The 26,799-nt window shown below is 41.4% G+C and overlaps 3 protein-coding genes across 3 annotated transcripts; 2 read left to right on the forward strand and 1 right to left on the reverse strand.

Annotated features, from left to right (window-relative positions):
* The first annotated feature begins 2,992 nt into the window (after positions 1–2,992).
* On the forward strand, positions 2,993–5,849 carry LOC116900741 (zinc finger protein 120-like). The gene is made up of 3 exons (XM_032902446.1): positions 2,993–3,115; positions 5,447–5,573; positions 5,785–5,849. Exons 1-3 carry the CDS (start codon positions 3,113–3,115, stop codon positions 5,847–5,849), a joined length of 195 nt encoding a protein of 64 aa, XP_032758337.1. The 5' UTR covers positions 2,993–3,112.
* A 1,139-nt stretch (positions 5,850–6,988) lies between these two features.
* Positions 6,989–8,006, forward strand: LOC116900740 (zinc finger protein 844-like). Its single transcript, XM_032902445.1, has one exon. It carries the CDS (start codon positions 7,097–7,099, stop codon positions 7,685–7,687), a length of 591 nt encoding a protein of 196 aa, XP_032758336.1. The 5' UTR covers positions 6,989–7,096; the 3' UTR covers positions 7,688–8,006.
* Positions 8,007–21,809: 13,803 nt separating this feature from the next.
* LOC116902256 (CDK5 and ABL1 enzyme substrate 2-like) lies at positions 21,810–24,102 on the reverse strand. Its single transcript, XM_032904675.1, is given in 4 exon segments — positions 21,810–22,290; positions 22,923–23,106; positions 23,219–23,464; positions 23,466–24,102. Coding segments are annotated over 3 exon segments (954 nt in total). The 5' UTR covers positions 24,033–24,102; the 3' UTR covers positions 21,810–22,290; positions 22,923–22,965.
* Between the last annotated feature and the right edge of the window lie 2,697 nt (positions 24,103–26,799).

Genomic DNA, 26,799 nt, shown 5'->3' on the forward strand with positions numbered 1-26,799 from the left:
TGTCGATTGGTATGTCTCAGACATTGAGCAACCAACTCCACAGCCTACATGTGATTCTGTGAGGCCCCCAACACGTACAGTAGAGGACATTTGTGTCTGGACTCATTCAGAGAAGATATATGCATCTGTCAAGAGACTTGGGGCCACAGAAAGTGGAATGTTTGGATGGGGACATCCTCTTAGGGATTTGGGAAGGAGGTGTGGGATGTGGAACAGTCAGGGTGACTGGGAGGGGGATAAGTATGTAATGAAAAAAATTAAACAATAAATAAAAAATAAAGAAGAAACACATTTGTGGCAAGTTCAGCTACATTTTCCCAAGGGGTAGGTGCTTATGTAGTTTACAGTGTCAACTGTTTTAAGATGTGGGTGTTACAATTTAGTCAATGATATGCATTTGTTCTTTGGTGTTAGGGAACATGTGTTATGTTTTGAGGAGCACAAGATAAATACCCTAGGGCTTTGACAGAGACAGTTATTATGTTTTCAAAAACAAAATGATGAGTAAAGAAAGGTGGCCACCAATGTGAAGTACAAAACTCCCCTCTGCCTTTGAACTGAAATTTAGTTTCACCATAGGATTAAATGCAGGATGATTAAGAAAAGAATACACTTGGGGCTTTGTATGTTTGGTGCATTTTCCCAATTGGTGTGGACTGGTTCTAATGCACTCTTGTGCTAAATTGGTTCCTAATTACTGCATTTGAGAAGCTGAGATTCCCTATCCACAGCTGGTTCTAATTGATAAAATTGACAGAAGTCAATGTCTAGGCAGGGATAGAGGAATCACCCTTGGATTCAAGGGCAAGGGGACAAACGGGGATCACCAAGCCAGGAAAGGAATTGGATGCAGATTTGAGAGCTGAGAAAGACAGAGGTACCCTCAGTGGTGTGTCCCCAGGTTGGTTCTGAGTATCAAAGATGGGATATAGATTTTAGTAAGCAATCAGTCAGGACTATCACAGGGGAAGCATTAGCGATGTGGAAATTGGGAGTAGCACAGGCACTGAGCTGATTTATTCATATGAAAATGTGATTTATGCATATTAAAGTGTGTAGGTATCTGTCTGTCTGTCTGTCTTTCATTTGAGAATACACATTTGCCATGGCAGCCAAGAACTTGGGCACATAGTGTCCAGTTGTAGAGCCAAGTAACCAACCACCTCTACAGAACATGTCTCAACTGTAAGCCTGATTTCAGTATTAAAACTTAATTGGAGATTCTCATGAAAACACAGGCCATGATGAGGGATAAGAGGTAGAGAAAAATGGATTATTAGCAGATTTGCTGGTTTTGCTGGAGCCACCAGGTTCCTCATCTAGTTGTGCAGGTTCAGATCTAGAACAAAAGGTGTACTGAAACTTTTGCATAACTCTGGGGTTCATGGCATGAGCTGGGACACAGCAAAGTTCCCCAAGCTGACACAGGCAAACTGGGTTGAAGGGTTTTACCACAGGCTCTTCTGAAAGTTGTCTGTCTGACTCAGAGAGCTTAAGCTCAGAAGTGCTGGGAGCCACTGTTGTACTAAGGGACAGGTTGCCCAGAAGGCAGAGACAGTGGTAGATTGTAGAGGCTGCCTACCTCCTATTATCAGAAAAGCAAAGGAGAAAGATAGATGATATTGGTTTAATTGTTTTTTAGGATAAAAGAGATATAGTAGTAAATGTTTAAGTGTTTTTAAATATACCTGGAATAAAGTAATCCAGACCTTTGAGCTAAAACATAGAAAACAAAGGCAGGAAGATAGAGCGAAATCCTATCTCAACAACTAATAAGAAATTGAATTAATCTCCACAGAATGGAGAATGAATGAAAAATGCTTTAAATAAAATCTGAGAAAGGCTGTGCCAGGGAAGGCACTTGGGATCTTTGACCAAGAGCTACACAAAAATGCTGGAATTGCTTGGCAAGTTATGACAATTGAGAATCTGCAAATAGGCTTATATAGGACGTAGAAGGGAATTTAACTGAAGCTAAATCCACAGGAAAGGATGTGTAACAAGTTATATAAAGGGAAAGGGTGTATAAATATATATTTATAGATATAGATAACCATACTGATAGAGATATTAAATTTCATAGAGTGGAGAGTTAAAGTATGCATAGTTAAATACACAGAGTATTTTGGTCTCAAAATGTGCATGAAGAGCAGGGCATAGGTAGAATAACCTTATGCCACACAAATACTATAAACTTAGGCCTTTTTCTCATGTAAGGACAAGAAAGGACGTAGTGGAGGAGCACTGCCTCCAAGAACGGTAACAAGTACTGAGATTGTTTTGAATTATTTATCAAAATGTGTCATTATAAATTAGGTGTACATATTAAAAATCCTCAGGAAAGAGGTCAAAAGAGGTCAAGGCTGAAGATAAAGGAGACTGCTAATTGAATGAATCTATCCCATTGATGATTTGAGGTTACTGGACTGAGGACATGCTATTATGGGAGCGAGCCTGTATATTTGAGCTCACAGCAGGAAAGCAAAGGCTTAGGACCGCTTCCAGGATGATAGGGAGCAGATAAGACAGTGGAAGACACCCTTAGTGTCTTGGCTAAAAAGTAGGAAAGTTTGAGAAGATCAAACAGTACAGAAAACCTGATTTGCTGATTGTTCCACATGGGAACAGCCCTGTAACTGGTCTAGACATAAAAATGTCTCTACCCAAAACTTCAGCTGAAATTAGACATGTTGCTGTTTGTGTAGCAGTTAAGATTCATAATGAAATCAGCATTAGTGAAGATTTATTACAATTGATTATTGAACAAATTAACTCAAAAATATAGTTCTCTTTCAGCTTCTCAACAAGGAGCAAAGTTTCATCTTAGCTGATCTGTGCACCTTGCACAATGCATGGAAAGATCTTAATAGTACTAAAATCTTGGTTGTCAGATTTATATACTGTTGAATATTCTGCCTTGACAAGAATCATTTACAGGAGAGCTGAGATGTCCTGCTATTCCAGCTACCTGCCTTGTGTTGTTTCCAGAGACTCGCTTCCAGAACAATTTCAGAAATTGTTGCAGGCTCAAACTGGAATCAGTTCATCAGCCTTTCAGACAGAACTTCAGTCCAACCCTGAGACTTCAAAGCATGGAGAGACTGGAAAACAAATGGTAAAGCTACTTGACTTAATTCTAAAACAATATTTTTTTCTAATTTTTCTATCCATTCTTTCCCCTTTAAAATTTTTGTGCAATAAAAGCTGTTGTGATTTAGAAACTGTGAGAATTTTTTATTCTGCTTGCCTGTAAATGGCGCTGGAGAATTAAAAAATGTACGCAGTGTTGCAGTTTCTCTGCCTCCCCAATGTCCTGATTGCTGTGACCCTACCAAGGAAGCCCAACACATTAGATGATGACAGATGTGAGGAGGTAGAGGGTATCTCCAGAAGGAATAGAAGCCTAGGGAAGGGTTTTCTAGGATGTGCCAGGAACCAGGAATGGGAGATGCTCCATGGAATATATGAGAGTGTTTGTACCTGAGACTCATTCCAAGGAGTTTGTGATAGGGAGTCTGAATTGACCACCTCCTGCAGCATGACAGGGTTCCCAATGAAGGAACGATCATACTAACCCATCTATAAAACTTCCTTCCTACAGAAGGTGCAGGGACAAAGAAGGAGTGGGGTCTGAGGGAATGGCCTACCAATGACTGGTCCAACTTCAGACCCATCCCATGGACAAGAACCAATCCCTGACAGTATTAATGATACTAAGCATACTTACAGACAGGGGCCTAGCATATCTGTCCTCTTAGAGGTTCCAGACTGCAGCTGTACAAAATGGCCAAACAGTGGAAGGAGCTCCAGGATTTTTTAGAATATTTCTAGGAGGAATTGAGTAATCTGGAAGTAATAAGAACTTCAAAAGTAGACCAACAGAATTAATTGACCTCTATCATTAAGTGTCCCTTAAAACTTCTGTATTTTTGGTAATAGTTTTTGCTATCCTGGGTTTTTTGTTATTCCAAATGTGTTTGCAAATTCCTGCATCTAAATTTATGAAGAATTGAGTTGGAGTTTTAATGAGGACTGCATTGATTTTGTAGATTGCTTACATTAAGATTGCCATTTTTAGTATGTTAATCCTGCCAATCCATGAGCATGTGAGAACCTTTCCCCTTTTGAGATTTTCTTCGATTTCTTTCTTCAGAGACTTGAATTTCTTGTCATACATACCTCCCTTTCTCTTGCTTGGTTTGATTCACTCCGAGGTGTTTTATATTATTTATCACTATAGTAAAGGGGGTTGTTTTCCTCATTTCTTTCTCAGCCTGTTTATCCTTTGAGGGGAGAAAGGCTACTGATATTTTTGAGATAATTTTATATCCAGCCACTTTGCTGAAGTTGTTTATCAGATTTATGAAATTTCAGGTGGAATTTTTGACGTAACTTAATATACTAACATATCCTCTGCAATTAGTGATGTTTTGACTCCTTCCTTTCCAATCTGATTCCCTTTCACCCCTTTTTGTTGTCTAATTTATATGGCTAGGAATTCAATTAATCTATTGAATAATTAGGGAGAGAAGGAAGTCTTGTCTACTTCCTGAATTTAGTGGGATTGCTTCAAGTTTCTCCCCATTTAATTTGATATTGGCTACAAGTTTGCTGTATATTGTTTTTACTATGTTTAGATATGGGACTTGAATTCCTGATATTTTCAAGACTTTTATCATGCAAGGGTGTTGAAGTTTGCCAAATGCTTTCTCAATATCTAATGAGATGATCATGTGGTTTTTGTTTTTGAGTTCGTTTATATTCTGGATTACATTGATTGAATTACATATACTGAACCATCCCTGCATTCCTGGGAAGAAGCCTACTTGAACAGGATGGATGATTATTTTGATGGGTTCTTAGATTTGATTTGTGAATTTTATTGAGTATTTTGTAATAGATATTCATAAGGGATATTGTTCTGGAGTTCTCTTTCTCTGTTGGGTCTCTTTCTCTGTTGAAGCATAATTGTGGCTTCATAGAAGGAATTGGGTAAGGTTTCTTCTATTTCTATTTTGTGGAGTAGTTTGGAGAGTTTCCAGAGGCTCTGTCCTTGGACAATCTGTGGGTAAATAGTGGGGTCCCATCTGTGTGCTTAGGAGTGAGAGTGTTCCTAGGAGTCCAGCTCTCTGTGGGCAGGTTTGTGGTCTAGAGAACCATGGGACACCTCCTGCTTTGGGAGCAGGTAGTGAAAGGAAACGTCCCATCCCAGGCTGCTCTGATTTTCCAGTGCCCTGTGCACTCCTGGTGGGTCTCTGTTTGAGCAGTCATAGAGAGAAAGTGAAGTCTCGCCTGTGGACTTAGGAGTGAGAGCCCTCCTCACAGACCAACTCTTCAGGCAAGTTTTAGGTCTGGAGTGCTTTGGGACAGCCCCAACTATGGGTGCAGATGGAGACTGGAAGGCTGTATCATGTTGCATTATGTACATATGTATTGGATCTTTTAGGAGGTAGTGACCTATGATGATGTGCATGTGAACTTCACTCAGGAAGAGTGGGCATGGCTGGATCCTTCTCAGAAGAGTCTCTACCAACATGTGATGCTAGAGACCTGTAGGAATCTTACTGCTATAGGTAATATAATGAATTTATTTTTTTTTTTACTTTGAAAAATGTAGGCACAGCTGGTTTTGAATATTTGTATTTGATTTTGTAATTTCACTTAAAAACGAGGAAAACTGAGGTGAATAAATCAGTCATGGTTCTAAAGTTCACTAAAGGTAGGAATTTAAATGTTTTGTAATTTCCAACAATGTAACATAATTTCTCTGGTACCATATTTTAGGCTACATTTGGGAAGAACAAACTACTGAAGAATATTTTAAAAGTTCTAGAAGATGTGGAAGGTAATTGTCATGTGCAAGCTGATAAGAAATTGCATCCCAAGAAACTTTAATATGTCATGCAAGTTTTAAAGGAAAGCAACAGTATGAAATATGCACTGCATTAAGTTATGAATGATTACTAAATCTCAGAAAACACATACGCCAATGTCAGGTATCTAATTTGTGTTTGCAAGGCATTTCTTAATTAGGAAGTCACAGAAAGAATAGCTTGACAGATATGTCACCATTTGAATCAAGCACAGCAGAAACGGAGTGTAGAACTTTCACTAGGTTCAATCTCACATCTCTTACCTATTGCAAAAAGGAAACACATTATTAGTTCATAAGTATATGTTTACAACCTCGTAATAACCAAATAATGCATAGTAAGTCTGTGGTTAACCGTATACTTGTAATAACACTGTTAAATTTAGTGACTAGGCCAGTTTATGATATTTATGAATAGTTTTGTTGAGAAACCTTAATCCCTGTGCTACATCTGGATGAGGAAAAAAAATTGAAGCGTGTCAATTTAATGCGGAACTCTTTCACTTGTTTTTCTTCTTTTAATATGGATGTTATGTGTCAGGATGGATATAAGCCATGTGAACACAGGAACAGTGAAAGAAGCAAAATACCTCACTCTTCTCCAGAACAGTTAGAAGATGCTCAGTACACCCCACTTTGAGTAGAATTTCTTAATGTAGTACGAGTTTATGAATAATTAGTTTTCGACCACTATTGGGTCATTTCCAAATTCTAAGAGCTGAAACTCTTCATGAGAACTAGGGTTTTAGAAATTTTGTGTTTGCATTGGTTCATGTTCCAAATGTAGTATTATTTACATGAGAGCAAAATTTATGTTTGCAACCAGAGTGCATAAGCTCTATGTTCATAATGTTGTCTTCAAAGATGTGGATAATCTATTATCGAAAAATTATGTGATAAATGTGAGTCCTGTAATCAATGCTCTTCCTACTTCACAAATTTCAAACATACAAGACAACCCATAATGAAAGGGAACACCTTTGAATGTTAAGAAACTAATATTATGTCAAGATTATGTTGCTCTTCAGAATTAAACCAAATTTGAAATGAATTCATAGAGGTAAAAAGACACATGAGTATAATCAATGGGAGAAAAATTTACATGTGCCAATTGTATTTGCAGGCATGAAAGAAGTTTTACTGGAAAGCAACCCTCTGATTTTTTTCAATATGGTAAACCCTTTGCATACCAGAGTCATACCAAAAGGTATGAAATAACAGAAAATGGAGAGAAATCCTATGAATGTAACCAATGTGGTAAAGCTTTATCACAAAAATGTAGTCTCAAAATACATAAAAGAACACATAATGGAGAAAAACCCTATAAATGTAATCAATGTGTTAAAGCCTTTGCACAAATTGGTGATCTCCAAAAACATAAAAGAACTCATACAGGAGAGAAACCCTATAAATGTAATCAATGTGTTAAAGCCTTTGCACAAATTGGTGATCTCCAAAAACATAAAAGAACACATACAGGAGAGAAACCCTATGAATGTAACCAATGTGGTAAAGTCTTCGGACGAAGCTTTGCTCTCCAAACACATAAAAGAACACATACAGGAGAGAAACCCTATGAATGTATCCATTGTGGTAAAGCCTTTGCACAAAGCAGTCATCTCCAAAAGCATAAAAGAACGCACACAGGAGAGAAACCCTATAAATGCAATCAATGTGGTAAAGCCTTTGCGGTCAGATGGTCTCTTCAAGAACATAAACAAACACATACAGGAGAGAAACCTTTTGAATGTAACCAGTGTGGTAAATCCTTTGCAGGAAAGAGTAATCTCCGAGCACATGAACGAACACACTTAAGAGGAAAAGCCCTGTGAATGTAACCAGTGTGGTTAAACTTTTTAAAAAATCAGTGGTCTTCGCATACATAAAAGAGCATATATGCTCTTACACCTGTCTTGCTCTTTGCTCTCTTTTATTCTTTGCTCTTCCCCTTTGTCCCTACTTTCCCCACCCCTTTCCTCCACCTTCTCATGGCCGGCCTTTTTTCCTCCTCTCTTTTACTCTTCTTCTTTCATTAAACCTCTCCACCTGGAAAAAAACATATAGTTAAGAGAAACCTTTGACTGGACCCAGTGCGTGAAAGCTTTTTCACAAAGCAGAGATCTCCAAAATAATAAAAGACTTCATACAAGATGGAAACTGTGAAATGTATTCAATGTGGTTTTAAAACTTTTTCACAAAGAAGTGGCCTCCAAATACATAAACAAAACGTTCAGTGGAGAAACCCAATGAATGTCATCAATGTACTGAAGTCCTTTTCTATCACATTCATCTTCAAATCCATAAAAGAACATGTAGTGACGAGAAATGCTCTGACTGTAAGTAATGTGGTAAAACCTTTGCACAAAACAACCATCTCCTAGCAAATTAAATAATACACACGGCATATAAACCCTATGTATATAAGGAATATGGTAACCCTTTTGAAAATATAGTACTCTCCAAGCAAATAAAAGAAGACACAGTCAAAGTAACCCTAAACAATGGGAAAAGCCTTTGTATATTGCAATCATCTTCAAATACATAACAGAAGACAAACAGGTGAAAAATCCTGTGAATGTAAGCTATATGGTAAAGCCTTCACATGTCAGTCAGACTCAAAGGCACAAAATAAACCATAGTGTAGAGAAATGTTCTCAGTGTATTTAATAAAATCCTATGAGTTCATTTAATATTGTGAAGCCTTCAGGAATTTCTATAGTCTCCATCATCATGAAATAATCCATACTGGGGAGAAACTATGTTAATGCATTTAAGATAGAGAAGACTTCTCAGTCATCACACATCCTCATCATCCCAGAGTGGGGAAAATAACCTACGAATGCATTGAACATAGTGAATCATTTGCAAATTTCTACAGTCTTTATCATCATGAAAGTAATCATACTGTAAAGATGTGTGTATAAAAAATGTGGTAAAGCCTTTGTGGAATGGGGTCCTCTCAAATTCAACACAACTTAGCTGAAGAAAATGACCGAAATTTATTGAAATAATGCTGCTCTTGGATCATTGCCAGAAAATGAACTCCGATCCTAAACTGTGACAAGTGAGACACCCTACTACTGACTGTGAGCCAGAATGTTATAGAGCTGCCATCCCACAATCAAAACCTCTGACCCAGAATTGTCTTTGAAAGAACAAAAATGGAAAAGAGCCTGAGAAAAAGGAGGTTGGTCCAAATATGGTACCAGCTCAGGGAGGTACCATGGTCTGAAACTATTATTCATGCAATGGTATGCTTACAGACAGGGGCCTATCATGCCTGCTGTAGGGAGCTTCAAGGTCCCGCGCCCCGGGGATGGCGCTGGTCTCCGCCTTCTGCTCATTAAGAAAAACAAGTCCGGTTTCCGCCTTCCGCTCATTGAGAAAAACAAGTCCTTGAGAAAAACAAGTCCTTATTTGGCTGTTCCTGCTTGGCCTGGTCGCTTCCACATAGTACAACCTATCCGCTGTCCCCACGTGGCTTGCTAGGATTGGCCAGCACTAGCTTTTTATGTATGATGCGGGGATTTCCCGGGGTCAGAAAATTGTATCAAGGTTCCTGAGTAAATCTGCTTGAAGAAGATCTTTGCTGGTCATGTCTTCCTTGCTGGTCGAGGTTGGGCGTGACAAGTGGTGACCCATACGGGGGAAACGGAGATCAGAACTTCTCGCAGTCAAGGCAGCGCTGGAAAGTTCCCAAGGTAAGGTGGGACAATAAGGACCGCAGGAAATTATCGGCTATAAAGTTTCAGGGTAGTGAGCAAGAAAGTTTGCAGTAGTAGCGAACCGAAGGTAAAAACAGGCAGCCTTGTAGTTGATCGACTTTTTCATCCTCCTTATTTTGTGGCTGCTTGTAAACCTCCTTTTTCATTTTTGCCTATTGCTGTGATGGGAAATTCACAATCCCACCCAATTTTTCTGGCTCTTCAGGAGCTGTCTGAATCAAGAAAGTCGAAGATGAAAAGGAGCACCATAGAGAGGTTTCTGAGTGAATGTAATGCCGTTGCACCCTGGTTCACAGTCTTGGGTAATCTTTCTGTTGCTTGTTGGGACAAGCTAGGCGAAGACTTAGACCTTGCATGATCCCAAGGAACCTTAAAACCATGAGTTTGCCCAGTTTGGCGTCTAATGTGTTGTTGCTTGGAGGATCAGAGGTGCTGTCAGGAAGTGTTAGAAAAGGGACATGTGGCTCTTGAAATGCTCCAGGAAGAAAGATCGAAAAAGCAAGGAAGTACAAAAGAAACAGATACGGAAAGATCAGATACAGACAGAGAGACAGAGGGGATGGATACTGAGGATGAGTTACAGGAATTAATAGGACAAGTGAAAAGACAGACTTTAAAGCCAAAGCATAGGGAAAGGGGAAGTAAGTGTAAAATGGAGGGTGAACCCCATGGACAACACCCATCTGCTCCTCCTCCATTTAATCCTGTAGAAGAGGGAAGCAGAAGCCAGGGGCATACTTTCTGCCCAGAAGTGTGGAAGGCAGTCCACACAGAACTACATCTGGCCTATCCTGTTTATGTGGATGATAATCAACAAAAGTATCATGAGCCTTTAGACTTTAAGGTGATCAAGTCCCTGGCAGAATCAGTTAAGACGTATGGCATTACGGCCTCATTTACCATAGCTCAGGTTGAGGCCTTACACAGATTTTGCATGACTCCTAGTGATTTGGACTAACCTTGTTCGGGCTTGTCTTAGTCTGGGACAGTATTTGGACTGGAAAGCTTTTCTTATTGAGTTTGCCAATGAACAGGCTGCTGCTAACTTGGCAGCGGGGGGAGGCCAGGTTGCCTGGGATAGGGATATGCTGCTGGGTCAGGGACACTTTGCCAATGCTCAGACAGGGTATCCAGGACAGGTTTACCAGCAGATTAATGAAGTTGCAACAAAGGCATGGAAATCCTTACCTAATCCAAACCTCACCAAGATCCTTCAAGGACCTATGGAGCCATTCTCTGACTTTGTAGCCTGATTAGTGGAAGCAGTGGGGAGAGTCTTTGGAGACCCCGATACTGCTATGCCCTTGATTAAACAGTTGGTCTATGAACAGTGCACAAAGGAATGTCGAACTGCTATCACTCCTTATAAGACTTGAAGCTTGGATGAAGGTCTGTAGAGAAATAGGGGGACCTTTGACTAATGCTGGACTTGCGGCTGCTGTTATGCAGATGACGCAGAGAAAAGGAGGAAGCTCAGGAGCGTGTTTTAAGTGTGGTAAACAGGGGCACCTAAAAAGGCAGTGTCCAGAAAGGAGAAGTCTAGTCATTACAGGGAGTGGCCAATGCCCAAGGCAACCAGGGCTGTGCCCCAAGTGCAAAAAGGGGAACCATTGGGCTAATGAGTGCCGCTCGATAAAAGACATCAATGGGCAGCCTCTTAGCTCGGATTTTGGTGGAGCATGTCCAAAATATGGACAGTGGGGCCCACGTCCCCAGGGCCCACAAATATATGGGGCAGTCGAGAATCAGGATGTAGAACAGAGTCACGAGAGATGGCTATCCCTTCGCCATCCAAGGGGCCAAGGAGAGCCACTAAGGGCTCTGCAGGACTGGACCTCCGCTCCACTGCGAGACTCGCGCATGGGGGTCCAGTTGATAGAAACTGATTTTAAAGGACCTCTTGAGCCTGGCACAGTACAGTTACTTATAAGGAGATCATCTACAGCTTTAAGAGGACTGCATGTCCATCCAGGAGTTATTGACCCAGATTATACCGGGGTAGTCAAGATCATGGTAGAATCACCGAAAGGGATTACTGCCATTTCCCCTGGGGACAGAATAGCCCAACTATTACTTTTACCTAGCCTTCATGAAAGATTTGCAGCCCAGTCTAGAGAGAGGGGAGAGAAGGGTTTCGGTTTCACAGGCTCCGACCTTACATTTTTAGCCTTGTGTTTAGCCCAACGCCCAGTAATGGAGCTAAGGGTAGATGGTAAAAGGATCCTAAGACTGTTAGATACAGGGGCCGATAGAAGTATAATAGCTCAGAAAGATTGGCCCTCTGGATGGCCAGTACAGGCCTCATTTCAAACATTACAAGGTCTCGGTTATGCAAGATCTCCTGATATGAGTGCAAGACACCTGAGTTGGAGAGATCATGAAGGGCATTCAGGAGTTATGCAACCCTATGTGTTGGATTTGCCCATTTCCCTTTGGGGGAGAGATTTGCTTAAAGACATGGGTTTCAAATTGACCAATGAACATTATGAAACTTCACAAAAGATTATGAAAAATATGGGTTATTTTCCCGGTAAAGGAATAGGGAAATACTTGCAGGATAGGATTAGCCCTATAACTGCCCAACAGAGAGAAAGGAATCAGGACCTGGGCTTTTCCTAGGGGCCGCTGAGGAAGGCATTCCTATTACCTGGAAGACAGAGGAGCTGGTGTGGGTTCCTCAGTGGCCGCTTTCCTCTGAGAAGCTTGCCGTAGCTAAAGCCCTGGTAGATGAACAGCTGGAATTGAAGCATATAAAACCATCAGTGTCACCTTGGAATACCCAAATATTTGTGATTAAAAAGAAGTCAGGGAAATGGAGACTGTTGCATGATTTACGAGTTATTAATCAACAGATGCAAATCATGGGCCCAGTGCAACGCAGGCTTTCTCTTTTATCCTCTCTGCCAGCCTGTTGGCCTGTTGTAGTGATTGATATAAAAGATTGCTTTTTCTCCATACCTCTTTGTTCAAGGGATAGTGAAAGATTTGTTTTTACTGTTCCATCCTGCAGTCATGAAGAACCTGATCAAAGATATGAATGGGTGGTTTTACCACAGGTATGGCCATTAGCCCTACTATGTGTCAACTTTTTGTGGGCAATGCCATCGCCCTGTTAAGACAGAAGTTTCCTGCACTGAGATGCATCCATTTTATGGATGATATCCTTTTAACTGCGAAGAATGAAGAGATTTTAGATTTAGGATATGGAAATTTAGTTAAATTGGTAAAAGGTAAAGGATTGGTTATTGCCCCTGAAAAGGTACAAAAGGGCAATCTTGTAAACTTTTTAGGAGCAAGAGTAAGCCCTTATATCATTATCCCCCAAAAGGTTGAATTGAGGAGAGATAATCTTAAGACTCTTAATGATTTTCAAAAATTATTGGGAGATATTAATTGGGTCAGATGTTATTTAAAATTACCAAATTATGAATTAAAACCATTGTATAATACTTTGGTTGGAGATTCGGCCTTGGATTCTCCTAGACAATTGACTGATGAAGCAAGGGAAGCTTTAAAGAAGGTTGAAAAAGGATTACAAGGCGCAATTTTACATCGATGGAAGGAGGGTGCAGACATTGTACTATGCATTCTAGCCACCTACATGCAGCCCACAGGATTGTTGTGGCAAGATGGCCCTCTGCTTTGGGTTTATCCCAGAGCTTCTCCAGCTAGATCAGTAGAGAATTATCCTACAGCAGTTGCACGATTAGCCCTGAATGGGATCCAACAGTGCATACAATATTTTGGTGTTTCCCCAACCTCGATCATAGTGCCTTATACAGGTCAGCAGATGAAGATCTTGTGTGGCATTGTGGATGAGTGGGCTATATTACTCTGTGGATTCCATGGAGAGATAGATAATCATTATCCAAAACACCCTTTGCTATCCTTCTTTAAGGAACATCCTGTGATTTTTCCTAAGGTTACCTCCAGTGTTCCTATACAGGGGGTGCCAAACATTTTTACAGATGGATCCAAAAATGGCTGTGGAGCCTATATGATTGACCATCAAGAGCCAATTTTGTGTCAGTATCAACCTGGCTCTCCACAAGTAATTGAACTCAAGATTGTGCTGGAAGTGTTTAAAAATTGTTCTTTTGCCTTTAATTTGCTCTCTGATTCATCATATGTTGTTAATGCAGTTAAGATATTAGAAGTGGCTGGCCCTATTAAAATTAGCAGCACGGTATGCCAGCTGCTGAGGGAACTTCAGGAATTGATCTGGAAAAGAGGTCACAAGTTTTTTGTCCAACACATTAGAGCTCATACAGGTTTGCCTGGTCCTCTCAGTGAGGGAAATGATCTTGTGGATAGATGTACCTGAATGGAGTTTATCTTGTTAAGCTCATCATTTCATGTGCCTACTAAAACCTTACAGCAGAAATTTCATCTGTCTCGAGCAGATGCTTGACAGATAGTTTTACGATGTCAACAGTGTGTCACTTTTCACCATCCCCCTAGTGTAGGGGTTAATCCTAGGGGCCTCCTACCCCTAAAGATTTCACAAATGGATGTAACTCACATATCTGGATTTGGAACTCTAAATACATTCATGTTTCTGTGGATACTTGTTCAGGTGTCATTCATGCTACCCCTATGAGTGGAGAAAAGGCACGCAATGTTATTGGAACATAACATTGGGGAAAGGCCTCAACACTTAAAAACTGATAATGGCCCAGAATACATTGCCCAATCTTTCAAATCCTTTTGCAAACAGATGGATGTGCAGTTGAGCCATGGCCTGCCTTATAATCCCCAAGGACAAGGTATTGTTGAGCGAGCTCATCGTACATTAAAGGAATGCCTAATTAAACAAAAAGTCCATGGTAGAACCCCCAAGGAACAGATATTCTTGGCCCTTTTTACTCTTAATTTTTTAATTTTGGATGATGATGGCCTTTCTGCCGCTGACCAACATCAATGTCGGGCGGGCATGTTGAAAGGTTATGTGAAATGGAAAGATGTGATCACTGGCTTATGGCATGGGCCAGATCCCGTGTTGGCGTGGGCGAGAGTGTCTGTTTGTGTGTTTCCTCAGGACCGGCAAGATCCGTTGTGGGTCCCTGAAAGATTGACCAGGAGGTGCAACAAGAATGAAGATCCTGCTGTTGCTGACACTTCTCGGTGTGACCCAAGTGCTGGTCCAAACGGAGTCCCGGTGGGGGATACTATCGGTGTTCCCGAGACTCAGGCCAATACATCATGACTTTTGAGACCACTCCTCTAATTTGGCTAAAAATTTTCAAGTTATGTTCTAGGCAATTGGACAGGAGAATTCAATTTCTTAGTGGATGAGCTACATGTAGCCATCGTGACCATGAATTCCACATGTACGGATGCTGGACTGGCTACGGGATTGTCATCTTGGATTGCTGCTGCTGTGAATCATCTGAGGGAGTGGGCAGGTATGGGAGCCCTAGCTGGACTCTTGCTGCTGGTCTCCCTAGTGAGTCTGTGGTGTTTGTGCAGGATGACGTTCATACAGAGGCGGCATGCAGCCATTGTCGTGCAGGCATTTGCAGTCATTGAGGCAGGACAGTCCCCCTAGGCGTGGCTAACAGTCATATAAGATATATAGCTATCCTTACTATACTGGGCCCTGTTTCCCCTGGCATATTCCATCATCCCTGAGCATATCGAGTGACCCTACTCAGTGACGGGCAACTTCCCTTCTCACCAAAGACATGGAGCCTTGAGGATGACAAGGTAATCCTATGACGGGTACACGAAGGGACGATCCTAAGACAGGGGGCGTCGCCGCGCTCAGTATATGCCAGTGTCGTTTGGGTGCCAATAAAACAAAAAAGGGGGAACTGTAGGGAGCTTCGAGGTTCTGCGCCCCGGGGATGGCGCCGGTCTCCGCCTTCCGCTCATTAAGAAAAACAAGTCCAGTTTCCGCCTTCCGCTCATTGAGAAAAACAAGTCCTTGAGAAAAACAAGTCCTTATTTGGCTGTTCCTGCTTGGCCTGGTCGCTTCCACATAGTACAACCTATCCGCTGTCCCCACGTAGCTTGCTAGGATTGGCCAACGCTAGCTATTTAAGTGTGGTGCGGGGATTTCCCGGGGTCAGAAGATTGTATCAAGGTTCCTGAGTAAATCTGCTTGAAGAAGATCTTCGCTGGTTGTGTCTTCCTTGCTGGTCGAGGTTGGGCATGACACCTGCCTTCTCAAAGGCCCAACTAAGCAGCTAAAAGAGTCAGACAGAGACAATTACACCCAAGCAATGGGCAGAAACTGGTGATTCCTGTAGTTGAATAAGGAAAAATCTGGAAGAACCTGAAGAGTGATTTTATAGGAATACCAGCAGTGTCAATTAACCTGGACTGCTGTGATGTCTCAGACACTGAGCAACCAACCAGGCAGTATACACATGATGATATGAGACCCCCCAACACATACAGTAGAAGACATTTGTGTCTGGACTCATTCAGAGAAGATACACCTAACCCTCAAGAGACTTAGGGCCACAGAAAGTGGGATGGTGAGATGGGGACATCCTCTTGGAGATGGGGAAGGAGGTGTAGGGTATTTAACTCTCACAGGGTTACCTGGGAGGGGCATAAGTCAGGACTGTGAAAAAAAGTTTAAACAATAAATAAAAAAACTAAGAGGAAACAGAAACATCTGTGCCAAGTTCACCTACATTTTTCCACCAAACAGGTTTGAGTTGTAGGTGTTCATGTAGTTTTCAGTGTCAACTGTTTTAGGATGTGGGTGGTATAGTTTAATCAATGATATTCATTTGTTCTATGGTGGTAAGAAAATAATGTTATATTTTGAGGAACACAAATAAATGGCAGAGGGCATTTTTAGTGACAGTCGTGTTTTTAAAAAAAATAAAATATGAGTAAGGGAAGGTGGTGCACCAATTGGAAGTCCACAACTCCTGTCTGCCTAGGAACTTGAAGTTAGGTTCACCATATGATTAAATGGGAGGTGATAACAAAACGGGAATACTTAGGGATTGTGCTTATTTGTTTCTTTTTTGCTTCTTCCCAATTGTTGTGGATTGGTTTCTTTTTTTCCCATCTTTATTAAATTGGGTATTATTTATTTACATTTCAAATCTTATTCCGTTTCCCAGTTTCCATGCCAACATCCCCCTAATCCCTCTCCCTCCCTTTTTACATGGGTGTTTCCCTCCACATCCACCCCCCATTACTACCCTTCCCCCATCAATTCCATTCACTGAGGGTCCAGCCTAGGCAAGACCAAGGGCTTCCCCTTCCACTGGTTCCCCTACTTGGCTGTTCACTGCTACCTAAGAATTTGGAGCCCAGGGTCAGTCCATGTATAGCCTTTGGGTAGTGCCTTAGTCCCTGGAAGCTCTGGTTGGTTGGTATTGTTGTTCATAAGGGGTTTCAAGCCCCTTCAGCTCTTTCAGTCCTTTCTCTCCTTCCTTCTACAGGGATCCCGTTCTCAGTTCAGTGGTTTGCTGCTGGCATTCACCTATGTATTTGCCATATTATGGCTGTGTCTCTCAGGATTGGTTTCTAATGCACTCTGTGTGTTGGTGTGTCTGTGTGTCTGTGTTTCATTTGAGAAGCCATAGCATTTTCTAGAGCAGCCAAGAACTCAGGCAGGTGGTGTCCAGTTGTAGAGCACAGAAACCAACCTTCTCTGCACAATGTGTCTCACCTGTAGGCTTGATTTTAGGTATTAAAAATTAATTGGAAATTCCCAAATGGAAAACACAGGCCATGATGTGAGATTTCCTAATTTCTTGGGGGAAATTGGATTGTTAGCATAGTCACTCGTTTTTCTGGAGCCACATTGGTCCTTACCAAGCTGTGCAGGTTCAGAACTACAAAAAATGATATGCTGAAACTTTGGCATAATTCTGGGGTTCATGGCATGAGCTGGGACACAGCAAAGTCCCCCAAGCTGACACAGGCAAGCTGGGTGGCAGGGGTTTTCCATGGGCACTTCTGAAAGATTTCTGTCTGACTCAAAATGTTTGAGCTCAGAAGTGCTGGAAGCCCCTGTTGTACTAAGAGATAGGTTTCTCAGAAGGCTGCCTGCCTTCTCAGGCTGCAGCCTGAGAATGTCAGAATGTCAGTCAAACCCTGAGTCTTCCAAGCGTGCAGAGACTGGAAAACAAATGGTAAAGCTAGCTTTCTTAATTCTAACCAATATTTTATTATAATTTTCCTACCCCTTCCATCCCCTTTAAAAAGTTAGTTCCTCAATGCAGCAGGAAGATTTTGTGGAGAATAGTCATTGTGATCTGCTCTGGCCAGCAGGGGTTCAGAGTAGACCTGGGAAGGGGCAAAAAAAATGGGGCACAGGAGGTGCAATGAAGGAAAGCAAGTCTGTGTTCTGTTCAAGCTCTCAAATTTTATTTTAGAAAACAGTGGCTTATAAAGTCAAGGAGGGAGGAAGGCTACTCAGGACAATCCATCATTGCCACCACCCTCTGTATAACCCTTAAACCATAAATTTCAGGTATACACTGATAAGAACAGAGAGCTGGAGGCAGAGGCTGTAACAGTGATAAGAACAGACAACTGTCTAGGTGTCCCACGGCTGGAGGCTGTAACTGGCTTAATTTTTCTGGACAAAGGGGCCATATAATGAGCAGAGGATTCCTGAGAAGAATTCCTGAGACTAAGCGTGCTTGGCTCCCAGCACTGGTCCCATGTTTTGGGTGTCTGTTTATGGTGGTTTTATAAGTAATTTGTAGGATGCTATTTTAAGGGGTAATTTTGAAATGGTCTTACTTTAAAACAAGGAGGAAATAAATGGGAAGGATAACTAAATATATTGAACAAACCATTGTATACTCATAAACATACATGGATAGGAATCTATGTATTTGTTGCAAATTTGAATTATAAATACTCGCATTGGTACAGAATTTATGTATTAATACAATTTTAATATTTTCATTAGTATTAATATATATCTTGTTTTAAAATTTGAAATTAATATTATTACTTATACTTAAGCATTGTACCTATCCCACTCATTTAACAACACAAGCCTCAGATCCAGTCCTTCTGTACATGCTATTACATACTGTTTAAAATCATTAATTTATGCTATTTAAGGGACAAATAGTAAACGGATGATTATATTAGATTCTGATTTAGTTATGATGAATTGTTTTCTATATTATTCAAATAGAAATAGCTAAGAGAAGAAAACATTTAACAATTCAGACATACTTAATCTATAGATTGTCTTGAAAAACATCAGCAATCCACAGAATCTGGCGTTAGTTATCATTTCAACATTATAAGAATTTTGACTATTAGACATGTCAGCTCCTGAAAATACCCCCATCACAGTTTACAGAGGATATTGAGCATCATAATCTCTATATGGAGTTGCTCCATGTTTGTCGTGATAGCCATTGGGTGAGAATTGCTCTAATTCATCTACAGACAAAAATACTGTCCAGGAAAGAACACAAGGTGCACAAGAGTCATAAGCTTGGTTCAGCCAAGACAGAAATTTCTAGTCTTTCATAAGAATTCCTGTGTTACTTTAAGTCTGTCAGAAGATTCTGGGCCAGAAGGCTGAAGACAGATGTTCCACCATTTTGAGGAATATGGGGACATGCAGGTAATCAGCCTTATCTGCAGTTTAAGTTTTGTAAGCTATGTTTTTTTGCTTCACATAAATACATTGCTACTCAGATGTCTGTTGTGGTTGAAGACTTGTTAAAGCCTCAAAATAAAACCTAAAGTTATTTACCATTGAGAAAAATGATGCAGATTTGAAAGGATGGTTTTCAGATGGTAATGCAAATTAAAATAAAAACATGATTCAGGTATAGAATTGTAAACTCTGTAAGCTGGGATAGATGCTAACATAATGTATATTGCAAAAATTGAAGAACTGGAGGTTGTTAGTGTATATCATACCCTATACATATAACTGTTATAACAATATTCAATGCATATCTGAGATGAAACACCTTTTTTCTGGGCAAAATGTGTGAAATATGGATTGGTTCTAATGCTACTTGTGTTAAATCTGCTCCAAAATTGCACAAGAATCCTGCATTTGAGATGATGAAAATTGCTATACTCAGGTGGTTCTAATTAGTAAACTTATGCAGTTGTCACCAGACAGAAGAGGATATTAACCAACTACCATTACACCCAGCATTTGCTTATCAGTCATTTTTCAATAAGTAAAAAAATAACGACATTGACGAGAAACCCTACCAATGTAATTAATGTGTAAAAACCTTTTTATAACACAATTATGAACAAATACATAATAAATACTGGACAGGATTCCTACGAATAAGCAATTGGTAAATCATTTGCCTGTAGCATTATTCTCAAATATCATCAGAAAAAGTCATACAGCGAATAAATCCATATTTATAGTGGCTATGGTAATATTTTGCACTTTAATTATTGTTAATACAAGACTAAAATGTTCAGTGTATAATTAATCTCATATTCTTTGTATATCTCATTAGTCTAAAAGGACTTAATGAACTACACTGAAGGGAATCTATGACTATAAAGGGTTTGGTATGATCTATAGAAAACACACATTCAGTTACACAAGATTAGTTTTCAGGAGAAACAATGTGTTGATAATCTTTTGAAGATGTATGATGTGATGATCCTATTTTCTTAAAAATTGTAATCGTACTTCTCTTCAATTACATAAAATTTCTCAACCAGGTGTAAAACATTTTAGACGTGTATTATTGCATTATCTGTTGATATGATAAAACACAATGTCTAAAGCAACTTATAGAACAATAAAATTTAGCCTTGCCTTTAGAGGGGAGTAGGGTCACATGTGATGTGACCAGAGAAGTGTTACAAATTCCCTTCAGATATTGTGATTTGTTATGTATCCTCACTTGGATGCCAGTCATTAGTCAAGGAAACATTTTTCATCTTGATTTTTACGTGTCAGCCTACTGAATACAAGTTATAGCATAGAAGATACACTTCAATGTAGATGCACTTGAATGTGTCCTGTTTGGTCAACATATTTTAACAATGTTAAAGTTAAAATGTTTAAAAAAAGAATGTAAGAATCATTAAATACTTCATATGTATACAAAACAGCATTTTCATGTATCCCATAGATGGTAAAACATAGGATAATCGGCAACTAACTGTGTTTCTCACAGCATATCTTCATTGTTATAGATATGTACATATTTTTTATGTTCAGTTCTTCTTCAGGTTCCAAATAGGTACCATTTGGTACTTCATCTTCAAGTATGTCATCACAAGAGATTACCTAGAGTACCTAGATAATGTAAAAGAAATGAGATGTATTTTTAATAAAACATTTAGGGTTTGTGTGTGTGTGTGTGTGTATGTGTGTTTCATAAAGTCATTGTTTTTCATAGATGAGTAGTATTCCATTGTGTAGATGTACCACATATTCTGTATCCATTCCTCTGTTGAAGGGCATCTGGGTTCTTTCCAGCTTCTGGCTATTATAAATAAGGCTGCTATGAACAAGTGGAGCATGTGTCTTTGTTATATGTTGGAGGATATTTCGGGTATATGTTGAAGAGAGGTAGATATAGCTGGGTCCTCAGGTAGTACAATGTCAAATTTTCTGAGGAATTTCCAGACTGATTTCCAGAATGGTTGTACCAGTCGTCAATCCCAGCAACAATGTACGAGTGTTCCTCTTTCTCCACATCCTCGCCAGCATTTGCTGTCACTGGAATTTTTGATCTTAGCCCTTCCTACTGGTGTGAGGTGGAATCTCAGGGTTGTTTTGATTTGCATTTCCTTTATGACTAAAGATGTTGAACATTTCTTTTTTTTTTTTTATGTTGCAAAAACAAGTTTTACTTTTAACAAAAACATTTAACACCTTCCATTCAGAACCTGCTGGACATACATAAGCAGCATTCTGAGGTCACACACACAGCTGTGCCTGTTGAGTGCTGAAGGTACAGCACCAGGTCTGTGGCATTGGGTCACAGTCCAGCTGGACACCGTGGGCACACCTCAGATTTCTGGACTTAGTCTAGGACAGACACTGTGTTTAGCCTGTCATTTGGTTTAAAGGTTGGCTTTGTTGTAACAGTGCTTATCATACCACATGTCAGCAGCTCTTAGCATTATTGAGGGCAAGGAGGGAAGGACTAACAGCACACCAGCTTGGTAAGATCATAAATATAGAAGCTTAAATTATCACTGTTGCCAGCTTTAACATAACTAGAATAAGCTACCAGGGTATCACCCCCAAGGATAGCCGACCAGTCAGCTGTATCTAAAGTTCATTTTAAGTAAGACATCACTGTCTGCAGATGGCACCCAGGTGCTCTAAGGACAGCATGCTTACACCAGCATAAGCATGGGCAGGGTAGAAGGCTAGAATTTACTATCCTTCAAGGTCTCTGTTTAAGCTACTAACATCCATTAGGTAGTTGAGTGGTGTCAGGCTTGAGAGGGTAAGCATTTCTGGGATGAGTAGCTGTGGAACCAAGCACTTGAGAGCAGTGGGAATGGCATCTGCCAGGCTGGTGACCAGTTGTGGGGAATAACAGGCCTGGGAAGGTGGAGGATGGCTCTTGTCTGGTGCCAGCAGGAAGACAGTGGCACAGTCAATACACAGGCAAGTTGGCCTGGATGGCATCTACTTGTGAGGAGTCACTGATGTGCTGTTAGGTGGCAGGGTCAGTACCTTCCTGCTTGAGGATCAAGTGTGGTGCAGAGTCAGCAGCAGGCCTTAATGGGCCGTCTTTTCTGTTATAGAAACCAAATCTCAAGTTAATACCTTTTCTCCATCATGATATTGCTTGGGAAAGTCAAGAGCCCATGATCAGCGGTTGTCTTAAATGGTCCAGTACATGAGGGATAAGTGCTGGCGGAGGCAGGGGTTGGGGTGGGTGGTGTTGGCCAAACACTGTATGTGGTGGCACAGGGGTTTCACAGTGGCAGATGCTTTAACAAGGTCCAGTGTGAGCAGACTGCCCTTTCCTGCATCTTGACAAAAAAAAGTGCTGATGGGGGAGCTCTGCCTGGGTGGAGGCACCAGGAGACAGAAGCCTGGCAATTCCAGTATGTTCAGAAGGTCTGGACACCTGGGTCTCTACAGGAATGGTTTCATGGCTAGGCAAAATGAAAGCTGGACCTCAGGATTGACAACATAAACCAGGCTGGTCTCAGGCACATGAAAAGCAAACCGAGCCCCACGCTGTTCATTTGCTTCAGGAAAATCCTCAACAGGGCCTCAAGGTGAAGATGGGGTGCACTCCAAAATAAGAGCAGTGCCTCTTTCCAAGGGAAGCTAAGAGCTGCCCTGGGCTGAGGGGCAGTGCAGTTACTAGAGGAAGGACAGGGACACTACTAGTCAGTGCTCTAGCCAAGCTACTCGCCTTCCTGCCAAAGCAGGCTCCCTGTGGGGTGCACTGTTCTGGGCTAGAACTGCTGGGTGAGGCGTCTGTAGTGAGGTAATACTTGGTTCTCCGGGAGGTACAGGGCCAGTTCCAAAGCCACAAGCACCGTGAACTCAAATCCAATGAGATCCTTCCTGTTGAACCGGAACCTTTCCTCCAGCTTCTGCAGTGAAGGAAGCAAAGGGTCGGTGGGTTAGCTCCATCTGTGGTCCCCATCTAAGGCTCAGCGCCTAGCACCCACCGGATTGCTCATGCTGTGCACACCTCGCACTCACGTCAATAAGCTGCTTCACTTCACTCTTGCGGAGGTCACTGCTGATCTTGGCAGCCAACAGAACACAGGCGCCAGCACACAGTTTGCGGTTCTGTTTGTTGAGCTTGCCCTGCAGTGCAAGCTTCTCAAAGTACACGTAGGCCATGGACACGGTCACAGGCTCCAAGCTGCACTCTTCAGAAAGGTTCCGCATCTCCCGTTTTAAACTCCTAATTTTGCTCAATGTCAGTTTGATATGAGGGAACTTCAGGGAACTTCTCCCTGAAGGTCTCGTTCATGTCCTTTTTGAGGTCTGCAGGCTTCACATACTCTATAACAGTGGTCATGTATGAGGCAAAGATGAGTACACGCTTGTGCTTCCCACACGGCCACTGTGGGTCATCCAGGAGGTTGGGGTTGTATTCTACTGCATCTCCCCCGTCGCTTCCTAGTTCTGTGCCAGCTGGTGTTGACTTGGTTGGCACAGGTTTGTGTCTTGAACCTGGTGGAGCCCGGGGAATGCTGGGCCGAGGCTGGGGCAGCAAGCCATGGCTGTCATTCTTGTGTGTGACCAAGGCATTAGTGGGATACAGGAACTTTGCATAAGACACAACCTTTCCATCTGCTCCCAGCTCAACGCCTTCCAATTCAAAGACCATCTCAGAAGAGACAGAAACGCCGCCGCCGCCAGATGGGTGCCTTTGCTTCTGACTGTCCACCCTCAGGTCACTGATCCGCAGGCCCTCTCCATAGGGCAGGACTGAGAAGGCTGCACACAGGGACCGCTTGGCACAGATGAGTACAATCCTGCTATTCTTTGTATCATACTGCCTCATGTTCTTGATGAAATGGGTTTTCTTCAAGCCTTTGTGTCTTGGTGATCCAGATGCATGCTTGGTTCTCTGCACCGAGGCACATCCCACTGCGTCTTCCAGAAACTCAAGGGAACAGCGCTGAGATGTGACTCGTCTCCTTTGGCGCTGCCCGTCCAGGCCGAGGCTGGCGGGCGCCGTCGTGGGGCTGAGCAGGCCCTGGGGCGCGGGCCTGGCTGGCAACCCCTGGAGGCCTCCGGGTGGAGCTGGCGGCGGCGCTGGAGCCTCGCGGGCCTCGGTGGGCGGTGGCGGCGGCGGCAGTGGCTTCTCGCCTCCCGGACCCAGGCTCGGTGGCCGTCCATCTAGGGAGATGTTGTTGAGAAAGAAGAGGGCGGCCTGGCGGCGCCCGGAGTCCCCGCGCCTTCGCGGCACGGCCGGCGGGTCGATGTTGAACATTTCTTTATGTGCTTCTCAGTCATTCGACATTCCTCAGCTGTCAATTTTTGTTTTGCTCTAGACCCCATTTTTTAATAAGTTTATTTGTCTCCCTGAAGTCTAACTTCCTGAGTTCTTTGCATATTTTGGATATAAGCCCTCTATCTGTTGTACAATTGGTAAAGATCTTTTCCCAATCCGTTGGTTGCCCTTTTGTCCTAACCACAGTGTCCTTTGCCTTACAGAAGTTTTGCAGTTCTATGAGATCCCATTTGTCGATTCTTGATCTTAGAGCATGAGCCATTGCTGTTTTGTTCAGGAAATTTTCTCCAGTACCCATGTGTTCGAGGTTCGTCCCCACTTTTTCTTCTATTAGTTTGAGTGTATCCGGTGTGATATGGAGGTTCTTAATCCACTTGGACTTAAGCTTTGTACAGGGTGATAAGCATGGATCGATCTGCATTCTTCTACATGTTGACCTCCAGTTGAACCAGCACCATTTGCTGAAAATGCTATCTTTTTTCCATTGGATGGTTTTGGCTCCTTTGTCAAAAATCAAGTGCCCATAGGTGTGTGGGTTCATTTCTGGGTCTTCAATTCTATTCCACTGGTTTGTATGCCTGTCTCTGTACCAATACCATACAGTTTTTATCACTATTGCTCTGTAATACTGCTTCAGTTCAGGGATAATGATTCCCTCTGAAGTCCTTTTATTATTGAGGACAGTTTTAGCTATCCTGGGTTTTTTTGTTATTCCAGATGAATTTGCAAATTGTGCTGTCTAACTCTATGAGGAATTGTTGCAGAGGATTAAGGTTCCATCCCTAGAAACTGGTTATGTGATAATTCCAGTCTCATGCTTCTCCGAAGGTTGTCTTCTCTCTGTGGAGCAGACACATGCAAACACATGAAAATGCACTCATGCACGTACACACACACAAATTTTGTATATATACATACATACATATATGTGATCATGAATTCATTGTAACAGATATGTAAACAGGGTATTAATTTGGCAGAGGTATTTCTTTACCTTGTGTTTGTCCCCAGTACCTGCACAACAAAACTTTGATTTACTTAAAACTTCACATCAATTGCTCAGCAATTAAACAATCTATCCTTACCTTCTATGCTGAGCTGGCTTCCTCCCCATCCCATGGTACTTACATATTATTATTGACTTGACTCTTCAGACCGTTTTTCCGTGGATCAAATTCATTTGTCCACATGTCACATCTGCTCCCCATCTCTCCTTCCTCTTGCTAGTGGTATTCCCACACTGATCTCTGATTTAGCCCAGTCATTTATTCAGTATTGGTTGATCAGCATTTATTCACAAGGCAGAGAATACATGATAAGAACTGTGTACACAAACATGATATTGGAGATTCTTGGTGGAAGCATTAAAATGCACCTTTCTGATTTAAATACAATTCAAGAGAAATCAGCATTTAAATCACCCAAGTGTAAATTTTATTCAGCATGGAATATATTATGCCTATATATGTCTATTTGTCTCTGTCACTATATGTCTCTCTGTCTCTCTTTCTCACCCTAAATGTGTGTGTGTGTAAGAGAGAGAGAGAGAGAGAGAGAGAGAGAGAGAGAGAGAGAGAGAGGATGTGTGTGATTATCTGCATGAGTGTTTTTATGTGTGTATGAATGGTTATACAATGATGTGATAGCTCTCAGAAAAATAGCAGTTCCTCTATGAGCAGTATCTATGCTGAAAATATGAGTTTACCTTGACGTTTAACAAATTTGTGTTCTCTACCCTTTATATCTGTGAAAATGTTAGCATCAATACATTTACATGTTACATCACAGATTATGATTAAAAGGTAAGACTGGCACCTGAACAATCTATTGTCACAGTGTCATTTACTTGATTTTCTGCTAATGCCTTGTACTACCAGATGAACTATTCACAGGAATTTCTGTCCAACATTTTTATAATTTACATGTGTTTCTGAATGTATTTCAGGTAAGAATGCATTTAAATATTGCTGCTTTTACATTTGACCATGTTCAGAACACAAAATAATATTCCTGGGCAAACCTATGTGGAAACATATCTGGGTTTCATGAGTAAAATCTCAATGCTCCTTTTTTTGGAGAAAGGCATTGCTTTGGAAATGGCTCCTATGTTTGTCTTATGTGCCACAATAGACAATCTTCCCAGTTCTTCTCCCTTTCTGTTGTGCTTGCTATTATTGTTAGTCAAATTTAACACATCTGGAATTAGCTAAAAACACAAGACTTGGGCACTCTGAGGGTTTTTTCTTAATTATAGTTTTGGACCAGGGAAAATTATGTATGCTTTTGGTCTTTTTGGTGTTAAGAACCACTTTTA

Source organism: Rattus rattus, chromosome 5, assembly GCF_011064425.1.
Source record: "Rattus rattus isolate New Zealand chromosome 5, Rrattus_CSIRO_v1, whole genome shotgun sequence".
Classification (NCBI taxonomy): domain Eukaryota; kingdom Metazoa; phylum Chordata; class Mammalia; order Rodentia; family Muridae; genus Rattus; species Rattus rattus.